Source organism: Crocodylus siamensis, chromosome 11 (genome assembly GCF_052110815.1).
Source record: "Crocodylus siamensis isolate JL-2025a chromosome 11, ASM5211081v1, whole genome shotgun sequence".
In the NCBI taxonomy this organism is placed as follows: domain Eukaryota; kingdom Metazoa; phylum Chordata; order Crocodylia; family Crocodylidae; genus Crocodylus; species Crocodylus siamensis.
In genome coordinates, this window is record NC_143405.1 from 45675787 (window position 1) to 45690231 (window position 14445).

The following is a 14445-nucleotide window of genomic DNA, read 5'->3' on the forward strand; positions in this document are numbered from 1 at the left end:
ATAAGCTTCAGAACTGGGACTGGCAGGAGGTAGTTCTCTGGCAACTGCCAGGGGAAGGAGCTCCTGCATGAAAGACCTGCCCTGAGATGTCTGGTCTGTTGCCTATAGGACTCATAAGGTACACTGGGCTGAGTAGGAAGTTAGACTAGGGGAGAAGTTTGCCTTCTTAAAAAGGCAGAGCATGACCCCATCATTATTGTTATGTTATAGCTCAGGGATATCATGACCATCCCTGGGGACCCTACACTGTGACAAATAGTCTTAAGGTGCAGCAAGGGAAGCTTAGGTTACATATTAGGAAAAACTCTCTCATGAGGAGGGTAGTAAAGCACTGGAACAGGTAACCTAGAGAGGTGGTAGAATCTCCATCCTTGGAGGTTTTACAACCGAGCTAGACAAAGCCTTGGATGGGATGATATAATTGGGGATGGTCCTGCTTTGAGCCAGGGGTTTGACTAAATGATCTCCTAAGGTCCTTTCCAACCCTAATTTTCTATGCGCTAGTACATGGCATATCTAAATTAATTCAATACGTAAGCTATTAATTTAGAGAAACAAATACAAAGGAAACAGTTACACCGTAACTGTTATGCCTGTATGATCCTGTTGTCATATGAATGAGTTAAATCATTCTAACTTTGACTCTGAATGAATCAAGGTTAAACTGAAGTGGTTCTGCAATGTGTATTACAACAATTGTGCAGGTGTAGTAGTTGCATGATATCAACTTGTATCTGTATCCTATGCTATTACTACAATTGTTATATCTCTCTAAACACGTGGGGCCCAAAACAAAATTTTGGTGGGATGTAGCCTTTTTTTTTTTTTCTTTTTTTTTTTGTCTGTTTTTTTGCACCGGTCCTGGAAGCACTGTAATACCAGGTCAATGCATGGAGTGGATGGAGCACGCTCCGGTTCCACCACCCAATACCAAAAAGAATCTGCTCAATATAGACCTCCTATGGAGGACATATCAGAGACAATTACCCTGGGGAGCTCGCCTACGTGGTCACGCTGCTTCCCCTGCCAGGTAAGTATGATAAACAGAGACACTCCAGCCCTTTATTTTGAAACTAGGCACTGCTATTTTATACCCCTGAGTCACTGGTAAGGTGGGTTTAAGACAGGGTGAGCAAGATACGGCCTGTGAGGCCATTCTATCCAGCCTGTAGGGCCCCTAAAAAATGTAGAAAATTAATATTTATCTGCCCTTGGTTTCTGTCAAAAAGATAAAATTAATTTGTTATGCAATTTTCTGTAAGTGGCATAGTTCAGCAGTTTAGATCACTAGCAAGCATAACACACATACATCCTTCGTTGAGGGGAGGGGCAAATCTTAGACCAGATTCTAGCACTTTTAAACTTGTCTGTGTGCTGAACTTCTGCTCGGTTATGGGTATATACTGGTTTCTGAGCAGTAAAAGTGTAATGCCTGTATGAAGAACAGAGCAGGCATGTTTAGCCAGCAAGAAATGGAGGCAGTCCACCTTGAACTCACAAGTTTCTCCCTCCCATCCCCAAAACTAAACAACACTTAGGCTGTGCACTCTCCCCTCCGGTTCCTCATGTCTGAGAGATCAGTCAACCCTTGCCCCACCAAAAAATCCCCCAAACCCCCAAAAAACAGAAAATCTGAGCAAGAGAGCTAGCAAGGAAGCATGTGACAACTGGCCAACCTAGGGCACTGCCCCAGGCAGACAGGGGTCTTGCTTGGATCCAGGACCTTGGGCTCCAAAGGGCAGCAAGGCAAACACTGGGCTACAGCTACAGCTACAGCTCCTTTTTGCATTTTTGGTTTTCTTCCTGCTCTGTTCCTTCCTTGGTTGACATTCTTCCAAGGAAGTGGGCCAAGCCCATCTGATTTGCTTCAGACTACATGGTGCATCAGTGGCCGAGCAGGGAATTAAAACAACTGAACCCAAGTTCTTTGACTTCTGAGTATCTTCCAAACCAAAATGTAACACACTCTACCAAAGGACTTCAGGAGTTTCACAATTCATTGCTTACCTTTCCTTTAATCTGTTTTTCAAAAGCATTGTATCTTATATAAACAAAGATCAAATAAACTCTTCATAACAATGAAAATACTGTACATTAGTTAATCATTAGCTCCATTAACTGACTTACCATACTTTCTAATCTTGCTTTATGCTGTCTTTTCTACAGCTCAAATGATTGAATAGTGGAGAAAAGTTTCCTTGCTTTGTTTTTAGCCCTAATAACTTTTTTTAGTTGTGATTTTTATTTTTTATGTTTATGTATATTGTTTCAGAGGTGTCAAAGTCACCTGTGCCCCCAAGCCAAATCCAGAATGGAGAGCTTCTCATGGACTGAATCTGGCTTGCAAAGAACCTCCTGGGCTACAAATCAGACCAGATGTTAGGAAAAGTGCAGTGGCAGGAGAAATGGGAGCACATAGGTTAACATGGCCATTCCTTGCCCCCTGTGGCTGATACACATGCTCATCAGGTCTCTATAGCAGAGAATTTGGCAGCAAGGTCCACCCCTGCTCACTCCACTCACAAATTCCTGGCCCTTCTGGAAGTCCTACAGACTAGCCCCCCCCCACTTTTTGCATTTTGAATGGAGTTACAATTTTGATTAATATTTTGTTTAAGAAGTTGGGCATAGAACTCCTAAAATATCCATGATTAAAAAACCAAATCTCTTCACCTGTAGGAATCATTCTAGTCAAAATCGATCTGAGTCAGGGTGTTCTATTTATAGAAGCATAAACATTTAGGATAGGGACAGAAATGACACAAAAACCAGCACAAGAGAAGATCAGTGCATATAAACTGCTTTCAAATAGCCAAAAATGGTTTAAGGTAAATCTGGATGGAGGTAGTATCAGATTTAACTGATTTGGATTAAATCAGTTTATTGAAATTTTGTCCCAGAATCCCCTCTGGGTTCAAGTTAACTTGTAGTCCCTGAGCATCCCAGAATACTTTGCATCTCCCCCATAAACCCCTCCTTGCAGAGTGAGCAGGCTAGCCATGTCCCAAACTGTCTGCTCCGCCTGAGCAGGGAGGCATGCTCTAGCAGCCCCAGTTTCTGGCCTGAGCCACTACAGTGAATGTCTGTTCACTTGCTTATCAGTTAAGTGTAAGCAGTTTAGACTAACCTATGAAGAATTAACTGATTAAGCCTTGGGCTTTTTGACTACCTATACTTAGCCTTTAAGAGACAGGAATTTTGTAATAGGCACATTGCATTGTTATGCCCCTTCACAACAGTTTTATGGGAGTTCCTGCTAGCATACCAATCTCCAGCAGCAATCTGGTTCATCATAAGAAGATGGGAGATCTATTTTGAAAGCTTATGCTAGTCTTCCTCTGAACAGAAGGAATGCTTTTCTAAAATGGTATTTCTTTATACAGGTAAATTGGATACTAGCTGATTTGTAACTTGACAAAAAAATTTATGGTAAGAAGGAACTTGCCCTCCCTAACAGTCAAGGTGGTCAAAGAAAATAACAGAAGAAATGGAGAGGAGTCGTCTTAGGAAAGGGGTGAGCCTTGTAATGCCAATACAACAATAAAAATGCTTTCATAGAAAAGTTATGCAAATATTGCTACCACTATACTGACAATAGTAATCATGGGAAAATTATATTGTAGATAAGGCAAATATGTTTTGTAGCACTATCATTAACAGGTGACTAATAGGACTTGGGTAAAAAAACAAGGTAAAAAAGGGATTTTGAATTCTGTTGCGATATGTAAAACAGCACTTTACTTTACAACCACAGAACCATGGTTTGATATACCAACTTTGATAAGCTTTTGTTTTTTGTAATTTCTTTGTCAGTAAAAAAATGTTTGCAGCAAACTCCCATAGCAGGATGCAAACAAGGTTTTTGAACACAGGTGTCAAATGCTGGTGAACACGATGCTGGGGTGACGGAGTTCAGTAAGGTTTAAATACATAAGCCTGAATGGGGATGATCTGTTCTTTACAAGTCTGCAATCACTACATGGTGACAACAATTGTTTTTTTGATTTTGGAAAACTTTTTGTGTTCCAGGTCAAATTTAGCGAGATCAGTTCCAAATCCTTTTGACTGAGCAAAACTCAATTGTCTGAACACCATATGTGATGCTGCAACCAGTAAGTATCCTCCACCCTAGACTTCAGATAGGATGCCTGCTGATGGATTTGGAATTATGTGCAGGTCCAAGCCTGGCTTAGGGTTCAGATGCCCCTAAGTCTTGACTGCCCTCAGCCAACAGCCACAGGAGCAAGCTAGGGAGGAGTCCCTCATTTCCTTAAAGCAGGCGTGTAGCCAAGATCCTCCCACTGGAAGCTGGCCAGAGGAAGCTAATTACAAGACTCATAGGGTGTCCTGTCTGCAATGCATTTGGACAGAGGTATATCTTCCACTACACAATGCCATTAAAATCCATTTTGGCTTGGGTACCAGACCAGTGCAGTGACTACACTTGATCTTCACCCACAAGAGGGTGACAATGTAAGCAAGGTTCAAAACCACGTAAGACTAAATGTAGAATCCTGATGTCAGGAACCTACAACACTTGGCAGGGGCTGGGGGGCAGGGTTGTGGGATATCACACACATTTTCTTGTTCTTGTTTTATTGATAGGACATGTGTAACTTCTACATATAAGTAGAATCAAGCTGTGCTCAGCGCTGTCATTATATCTGCCTATAGTATTAAGATACGAATGTGATGTTGACATATTCTTGTCTTTTAGCTAAGAATATTTAGTAAGGCAGTGATTAACTGGAAGGACACTTCTCACTGTGGGGAAATTGAGAGACAATGGGTGCATCTACATGTTCATTAATGCACCATAGTTAGTATGCATTAAGTTTAGTACTTGTCTAATCAAGTACTAAATTAATGGACAGTAACCGGTATTATTGTGCAGGAGCACCTTTTTAGTGATGCAAGTAGCCTAATAATACTGTGCAGTAGCATATTATCATTGATATGTTACTGTGCAGTCAGTGTCCCATGCAGATGCACCCAGTATTGTTAGGATACTGAAGTAGTAATCTTTACGTCTGAAATGATGCAACTATTCCCCTGGTTTTAATTAGATCAGGAAAGATGTTTAGTCTGGTAAACATGTACATCTGGTGTCGTACCTGTAACGCATCGAATGGGTGAGTTATTTAAAGCAGACATGCAGATCTCTGAGGCAAGTGTTGTTTTATTTGAGAGAGAGAATAACTAGAGTATACTCACAAAATCCAATATAGCACGTTCAAGCCTTGTTACCTCTTATGCGCAATTGTTAAAGACACCCTTACAGATGATACCTGGAGCAGATCAGCTAAGCTGTCAGTTCTGCAGTACCTGCAAAGTGTCTCAAATCATCTGTTCTCCCAGCAGTATGCTTCTATGGGAACCTGAAAATCTGCACACTTTGCTCCAATTTTGCTTCAAATTTATTCGCATTCAAGAGGAATTTAGAACCAAATTTGGGTTTACCCTTACTGTGATTGACTAAGTGGCTACTCTAACCTGCAGTTAATAGACCTTGCATGCTTTGTGCAACTGAGTTCATATTGTATCTGTCGTAACCTGTTGAGGTTAGACATTAGATGGGATGCACTGATTATTTGATTTGGTGAGCTGCATGCTCACCTTTTGACACAGTTTTGTGGCTTGCCAGCACAAGTGTTTTGTTATCTTGACAATGTCATGAAACCATGTTTCCCTGTTTTGGCAACTCCGTAGCAACTGTGCAGTCAGAACACTTAGGTTTCTCTTTTGTCAACTCGATGAGTATTGTGTCCTTCTGTTCCTGTACTGTCAGCAAAATTGAGGATATGGGTACCACATCTGGGGGTGGGGAAATGGGGGGCTGGGTAGGAAGTAGTTATATGCACGAAGTGAGTTTTCCATGAATCCAATTGGTGATGCATGTAAAAGACCAGGTAACCACATTCTAACTTTACATTAACAACAAGTTTTTGTCTAAAGCTTTCTGGGCATAAGGACTGCTTGAAGGTGTTTTAAAAAAACCCAAACGGTGCTTTACTTCAAAATCCACATGCTCCTGCACCAAGCCCAGCATATGCCCAGAAAAAGCAGCACATTGGTTGGACCCAGCTCCCCCGACATCTCTATAGTTCAGGCACTTTAGGGGGGCCTTTCTGGCCTTTTAGGTGCACTGGCAGCTGCAGAGATGGGAGGTGGGTGCAGCGGGCTACAGGCGCGTGGTTGTGCCCACAGTGGCAGCGTGGGTGATAGTTGTGTAACTGACGCCTGGGTCTGCCAGGCGCTGCCTGTGGGACTAGGGCCATGTGCGTGGGCGGGTGACTGCTATCAGTACAAACGCCTCCGGGCACGGTCCATGTTGCAACAAGGGTATTTAATGATCGGGGGGCAGCGCGCGGCCTCTTCCCCTGAGCACCGCGCTCGCGCGACGCGGAACAGGGCGGACACAGCGGACTCAGCCCTGGTTCACGGCCAGCCAGTCCACCGACGCGAGCCGCCCGATTGGTGGCTCCGCCAGCCAATGAGGAGCGAGGCGAGTCGATAGAAACACCCAATAGCACACTCCAGCTGCGTGGCGTTGGGGCTGGATTTCCGGCGCGAGCTCTGGCCTGGTGCTGTGGCCCGGAGGAGGCGGCGGGGGGAGGAGTCTGTCCGAGGGGGGAGGGGTCGCGGCGGCCGCCCGGGCGCACACACCGCTCCGCCCTGCCGCCGCCATGCCCGGTATCGACAAGCTGCCCATCGAAGAGACGCTGGAAGACAGCCCCCAGGTGAGGGGCGATCGCGGGGTCGGGCCCGGGCCTGTGCAGCGCAGTTCGGCCCGGCCCTCAGGTGCTCTGAGGGGCGGCCGCGCAGGCCCCGCTGCTGAGTAGAAGGGAAGCAAGGGGTGCCCAGCGCCATCTGCAGCGGGGCCTCGTGTTGCCACCGCCGCCGCTCCCCGGGCGGGGCCGGGGGCTCTTCGCCTGGTGTCAGCCCCCTCCCCGCAATTGACCTGGGGGGAGGGAGGATTTCGTGCTTGCGAAGCACGTGTCAGGGCAGCGACCCGACTGGCCTGCCTGGCGCTGAGGGCGGCGCCCGGGCACACCCATTGCTTCACTTTTTTTTGCTGGGTGGCCGCGTTTGCCATTAGCACTGCCCTTTGACATGGGAGTTGGCTCGGGCCTGCCTCGCCCCTGGGGGCAAGTCCAGCCTTGTCCCTTTTTTTTAGCTGCGGTCTCCAGCCACTGATTTTATTCCGACTTTGCTGTCATACAGCAAATGTCCCAAACTCTTGGTAGCCCAGGCATCTGGGTGTTAGGTTGGGGGTGGTTTTTTTGGTCTCTGTGTCCCCTGTAGGAGGACATGGAGGTTCTCATTGCTTAGGAAACTTGAACTTTGCCATCCAGATCCTGCCACTATTAAAATTATTACCTAAAAAGCTGGCAAACAAGACCTTTTTTTTTTTTAAAAAGTATTTTCTTCTCCTGTCTGTAAGCTACTGACATCAGCATATCACTATATTGTGCTGATAACATAGCATAGTGCAGCGATAATGTAGTCTGACAGAGTCGCTATGTTGTTTGGGAACAAAAGCAGAGAGAAGTGTGGGCTACAGAGCAGAAGTTTTCAAAGGAACTACCATCGCTAGAGCTTCGCTTAAATGGCATTTCGGTACGCTGCTGCTTGTGGGGGAGCTAGAAGGAGAGATGAAGACTGAGGCATGCTGATCACCACCATGCTGAGAACATTTCATTTTAATGTGCGCTGCTTAAGATTAGACCCAAGTCACATTTGAAATACAGATCTGTAAATACTCTGCAGCCTAAGATGGCTAGCGTTGTTCTCTTTTCTCTTTGCTGCCTTTATGCTTTCTTATTATGTATTGTGTATATTCTTATTCTACTCAACAGCAGAATATTTGCCAAAGTATTGAGTTGAACAAATGTCCTATGACTGTTCTCCATACAGGGAACTAAAGCTATGGCTTCATTTTAATTTGAAGTCCTCAATGGTATAGTCCTTACTTGACATGCAGGAGACCCAGGTTCAATTCCTGGGTGCTTAAACACCTACAGCCATGGAGGCACCATATGTCCAGCCTTTGGATTGTGGCCTGAAGGGGAGATGGAAGGTCTGGGCAGTCTCCACTTCCGAACTCCTATTTGGGCCTGTGCCAAAAGTCTTGTTGACCTGTTGGTTGCCAAACCATTTTAATACACGTAAATAGTCCCAAACTGTACCCATATGCAGAAGGCAAGGCGAAGTGGCATCTTAGAGACTGCCTTCTGCTTGACTTCATCACTCTATCCAACCATCACTCTAACTTGTGTGTATGGCTAGGGTAGAAAATGCCATCTTCCTAGTAAGCTTATTCCATGCATTCTCTGGTGCTCTGTTCTGCTGCTGCCCACCTCTAAAAACATATGGTTTTGATTCTATTATTTCAGCATTAAACATACAATATCATGAAGCAGAATTTAAGTTTTTATTTCCCACCACCACCACTACTACTACTCAGTTATGTCAAGAATGGCATTCTTCATTCAGCAGTGAGCAATCTCAGAAGATTTACAACCTAACATACACATACTAATGTACATAACTTTCTGATAGAAAATCCATAGTCTATTACTGCTCTCATTTTAAAGCATAGGATCATGGTATGGTAAAGATTCAATCGTTGATGGAAAATATTTTGTTCTCTTAGAGTGGGGGTGGGGGTGGGGGATTCCTTCCTGATATAGGACATCAAATATCAGCCTGAAGGGTGATATTTGATGTTCTAAATTTCACAGTCTTTTATTCAGTTGCAGAACTAGTCATCTCTCAACATGATAGAAAACCCCCGCTAACTTCCATTCAAGATGGGATTATATCCATCTACTCATTGGTATTATGGAGAATATCAAAACCACCATGAGATTGTTACTCAGTTTAGTACAACGGTATGCTAAATGTTACGGTTGTTCAGACATGTAACATTAGCTCTTTATTCAATGGTCTTCACAAACTTATGGTCTGCCTTTGAAAACTACGGGACTACAGAATAACAAAAAGACTGGGAATAAAGGCCCTGTTCAATCAAATACCTTAATCTAGTAACATTTTTCATTTTCAAGAGGAAAAAAAGGAGTAATTCCCACCACCACCCAAAGCGAGAACCAGATTCATTTTTCAAGCTGTACATGAGTGGTACAATAGCTTTTTCCTTACTACTTGCTCACATTTGAGTATGCTGTCTTGTTAAAGGTTGTGTATTGGGTATTAGCATGAAACATGAATACATAGTTCCTTTACACCTGAAGAGGAGAACAACATAGTAGGAATTCTGAAAGCACAGGCATTTGTCAGTGAGTATCTGACAAATTTGTTTATTCAGGACTCCCAAGTGAGGTCCTGGCACATGTTAAAATCATGGTGCCTTTGATGTCTGAGGAATCTTTTGTGCTCTCCCACATGTGCCTAGCAAGATACATAATGTTTAGGACAGGACATAAAATTCCTCAGACCCCAGTCATGTGACTGCCTGGGCCTGGGGCTGGGACTGTCCTTTGCCCATTCCCAGGGTTCATGTAGGGGGTGGTTTTGTCCTGGACCCCGGGGCTGCATGTGTCCAATTCAGATGCTCAGCTGAGCATTGAGATTGGGCACAGAGCAGATCCTGCTCTAAAAAGCATGTGTGGAGCCCAGTTTTTAAAAGCCAGCATGCTGGTTCTCTGGACTCCAAGTCTTTAAACATCACTTGCAGCCCAGTTGCATGCACCCATGTAGACATTGACATAGGCAGCCCCTGGTCCCAGTTAGAGACCTGGGGCCACCCCTAGTTCCATCCTGGGGATTGGGCAGGGGACCTGGGTTGCCTGGCATGATCCTGACACTCAGCTGGGAGTAAGGATCAGCAAATGGCAGCTCCAAGTCAGACGTGGCTCACATTCAGTTTAAAGTGGGATACAAGCTATCCACGAAAGGTGTAGCACTAAAAAAAAGAAAAGTGTCAAATCATCTCTCTATTTGCCCTCTACAGCTGAATTTTAAGTGAAGGGTATTTAAATATTCAATATTCATACAAGACAACTTTTAATGTTGCAAGTAGAACATCTTTATGGCTGGTTTGCCATTTTATCGTATCATAAATTAGCTGAACTTATGGCATGCTGTAGTGATAGATGATTAACACAGTAGTCATGCCACAAATGTCATGTACCTAAATGCATAAGGTACATTTGAATGACCAGTTCACTGACAAAACTACTTTGTTTTTGAGCTAGTATACTGTAAAATTATTTTCCATTACAAATGATACAAAAACAAATAGAAAGGTAGGGTAAGTACAAATGAGAGCAACTCCTCTTATCTTTAAATAAACAGAAGTTCAAAGATTAGAAGTTTAGAGTGAGGGTAAGGGTAGATGGGTACATTTGCAACAGTTTTCTTGTTTTCTTTCCTTCTTTACACCCATGCCATCCCCTTATTAAAATATAGATTTTTTTCTAAAATGGTTTTTGGGAAGAAAACCTAAAAAACCCCCCGTTTTGAGCGCATGATCATAACAAGGGAGGGTCAGATTTCATGTTGTATTTAAACCTGTTTGCTGTAGGAAAGCCACTTAAACTTGTACAATAAGTGTGTTTGGCAGACAGGAAAACAATTAAATGTATTTGGTATGTAGAAAAAGATTGGAAGGGAACAAAACATTCACCTTGATATTGTAGGTGCATAAGCAGTGTTTGATGATGCTTGTATTAGTTGAAACGGAGAAAGTTTCCTCAGCGCTGGTCCGTTTGACCTATTTTGAGAGAGCTTGTTTTTAGGATGCTACCTGAAAATGCTCATGCATTCTATTTGATAAATGAATAAAATAGATTTAAAGGGAAGTTATTTTAGTAACTGTTTTTGAAGTCTCTGTTCAGTGCATTTTAAGCTGACTGCTTTAGAGCTGCAGATAACCCTGAAATCCAAACATGCAGTAACTTGAGGTAGATAAATGGCTGATAGTGTTTGCTATTAAGTCATTAGGGTGCTGGTGGGACTCCCTGTTAGAATGGAGATTGTTAGTATTCATTCTGTAATGGCAGGAAACATAAATAAGGCATAAGCTTCCATGTTCAGGTTGTGTTGGTATAAATCAGACACCTTACTGTTAAGGTAATAAGGCTCATTCTACTATTAAGTGGGATTATGAAGTCATTAATCCAGTTTTATTTGGCTAAAAACAAGTGTCAATCATCTCACTTGTCTTTTTTCTCTCTAAAGCTTTGTTTTCAGTGGAAGTTAGATAAATACCAGTGGAAGTTACATTTTATACCAGGTACCAGGTGTTGATCACCAGCAAATCATGGTCTCGGATTTTTTGTCAGGTTTGTAAAATGAATATCCTTGTAATAGGTCACAATTTTTCATAGTTGTAGCAAATTTCATGACCAGTTCTGATCTAAGTGCACACAGCATGTTTTATCTGCAGTTGTACATGCTGTATTTGTAAAGTTAGGCTTGCTTTTTACATTTAACATTTCAGAATGATGCGACTGTTGGATTTTTGGGCTTTTATGCATTATAGCAGCAACTAATGCAAGACAAAATAGCCATTGTTAATTTGAGATTTGATGGTGTAAATGCTGAAACAGGAGTAAAGAGGGTAGGGGCAAGTCTTTTACTGAAGAGAAGTAGAACCCAGATTGAGAAACAGATGCCCAGAACCAATCTCCCCCTAACATCTATATGTACGTGCAAAGAAGGGTCAAATAGCCTAAAAATCTACTCATTAATTTTTAATAATATATTTTCTGGGGACACTTAGCTGACTCTAACACTTTGTTTTTCTGTATATTTGCAAAGCAGCTAGGCCATTATTGCATTATTTCAGCACCTTAGAATACGTTAAAATTTTGCTATACAGTTATTTTGAACTGGTTTTTAAAATTGCAGCAATGCTTGATTTTTAAAATTGCAGCAATGCTTCAGTTAAAGTATGGATATAGCCATATGGAATTTTAAAGTACTGTACCTTCCAGATACAGTTTTCACCTCAGGTTCTTTTCTGGTGATCCAGTCATTGGGTGGCTCTTGGGATATAGTCCTCCAGTTAAGCTTTGTAGTTTTACTTTCAGCATACAGAATCTGAGTTCATAGTTTTTCATTGCTCCTTTTCAGAACATGTGGTGTTGAAGTCTCTCACTATCTAGCAAGAGTGAACGCCTGTTCCCACTTCACAGTAGTATTGTTTAAGTTTAGTAGGATTTAGCACTACTGTCTCCATAACAGGAGGGGCGTCCTAGGGTCACCGTGCTCTCCCCTAGCGCAGCGCCCCTTACCATGGCCAGTTTGTCTACAAAGCACCCTTCTTTCTCACCCATCATGTCTTTGATCTCAAGTGTATATGATAGGGAGGCTGCCTCTTCATCTCCCTGGACACGGTTTTCCTCCTGTACCCATTTGTGAAGCAGAGCTAATGTATTCCTGCGCACCCCAGCTTATAAGGGCTATGCGTGGCTCCAGCCACCCCTGTACCACACCTCAAGCTTCACTGATTTCTGCCAATCAGCTACAACATCACTCAAACCACCCCTAAGGGTGCTCCATCCTTCACCCATACCAACTGCTCATGCAATCTCACCTTGCCTGCTCCAGCCAAGTTCCTACCCCTTTGGCTGCTAGCAGGGAGCTGCCTTCTGGCCTCTAGCCTGTGATTTATGTAGAAGCCAGGCCCTGCCCCTTCTGGCCAGCTGACCAGGCAGGTGTGGGTCCTTAGCGCCCTTTGGTTGCCCTGGCAACTTGCATCTGGGTGGTTATCCCGGCTCTCCAACTGTCAGGCACCTTAGTGCCCTGCTGCAGTCTCCAAAAAGTTCAATATGAGGAAAGCTAAATCTTTTGACTTTCTAGGTTTTGGTCTGGAGATTCTTTATTAAGCAGCAGTTTGTTGTTCTTTATTGAGCAATAGTTTGTGATCTGTGTCTCCAGATCACTTTCTACCTAAAATTTCACTTTTGTACGTTTTTTTTTTCCAACCTGCATCATGAACTGTTTGTCTTCTATAGAGAGGTGGGGTTTTGGCTTTTTAAAACACTCTCTGTCATCCTGAGTCTACAACTCTTTTAGCTATAACTTCTAGAGAGCCTGTCCAAGACTGGGCTGAGACCTGTCCTTATATTTGGGACCCTCACCTGATCTCTGGACTTAGTCCTATCACCTGGGAGGCAGGGTAGCCAGACACAGGTGAGGCTGAGCATACCTCACTCTTTGATACACGTATCAAGTAAGAAACTTGCAGATATATTTTTTAATTATACCAACATTTTAGTAAGGTTAGATGAAACTAAACTTTCGGTTGGAAATGTATTCAGACCCTTTTTTTTTTAATTGAAGAGTTTCCTGTCTCTCCTTACAAATGAACATTGTCTTATTTGGTTTTACTAAACAATTCAAGAAACACATCCTGTTCAACTTTAAATACAAGGACATTTATTCACTTCTGAATCTGGTTTTAAAAACAAACCCACAAATGAACATGTCATCCTTTCTGTTTTTACAGACACGTTCCTTGCTTGGTGTATTTGAAGAAGATGCTGCAGCAATTTCAAGTTATATTAACCAGTTATATCGAGCCATGCACCGAATTTATGATGCACAGGTAAAGTTGCATGTGTTCTTGAATATATTTAGAAAGCTTATAAAATAGACTTAATATTGTTTAACCACTTCGCTAAATACAGTAAATTCTATTTTTAAACTTTCAAATTTTAAATTTGAGTGAAATGGATTAAGGAATAAAATTACTGTTTTCCTTTATGTTAAATAGAGATGCAGAGTGACATTCTGTATGTGCATTCTGTTTCTTAATAGAATTTTTCATAGCAATTAAATGGGCTTTTTGCTTGTTAAAACATTTGTTACCAGATTTGCCTGTCACTTTGGGGTGTGCTCATTTATTAGGGGTACATTTCTGGGGTTTCTGTAATTGTATCAGTGTGTTGCTTGTGTTACTTGTGTTTCTATATGGAGCTGTATCTCTCCCTTCTGCAAGTCCTTACCCCCAATGGAGCAGGACTTGGGTTCAGTGGGGCTAGGTTCCTCCAACCACCGAATCAGTCAAACACAGATGCACACACAGATTAACAGGGCATGCCTGAGTCAGGCCAGATTATTCAGCACTGACAGGCTGACACCCTCATGTGCCTTGAACTCAGTTCATCAGGGCAATAATAAAATGAAGTCAGACGCAAACATACGGGTTAACAGAGCCCATCTAAATTGGGCGGGATTATTCAGCATTGACAGGCTGACATCCTCATGTGCCTTGTACGCAGTTCATCCCTTAGTTCAGCACACACATGCTAACACAGGACATCTGAGCACTTTCAACTGATACTCTCATGCGCCTCAAAACTCAGCACATCCCGATCTCTTGTCACAGTGGTTTTAGTAGTAACTCCCTTGATGCGTGGACCTCACTGTAGTTTTGGGAATTACAGGGATCTTTGGCTTGGGTAAAAGAAGCAC

The 14445-nt window shown here is 42.8% G+C and overlaps 1 protein-coding gene and 1 non-coding gene across 3 annotated transcripts in view; one reads left to right on the plus strand and one right to left on the minus strand.

The window, feature by feature from the left end:
- Positions 1-845: 845 nt before the first annotated feature.
- LOC149855795 (U2 spliceosomal RNA) lies at positions 846-1038 on the minus strand. The gene has a single exon (XR_016438602.1). It is a non-coding gene; the product is annotated as a U2 spliceosomal RNA (small nuclear RNA).
- Positions 1039-6580: 5542 nt separating this feature from the next.
- Positions 6581-14445, plus strand: part of APPL1 (adaptor protein, phosphotyrosine interacting with PH domain and leucine zipper 1) — a 48230-nt gene continuing 40365 nt past the window's right edge. The window contains exons 1-3 of one of the 2 annotated variants that reach the window (XM_090021262.1): positions 6639-6740; positions 11203-11306; positions 13478-13576. In XM_090021262.1, the coding sequence (XP_089877388.1) occupies positions 13553-13576 (24 nt within the window). In that variant the 5' untranslated portion in view covers positions 6639-6740; positions 11203-11306; positions 13478-13552. Of the gene's footprint in view, positions 6741-11202; positions 11307-13477; positions 13577-14445 lie in introns of both variants that reach the window. The other variant, XM_090021261.1, reaches the window with a different exon arrangement.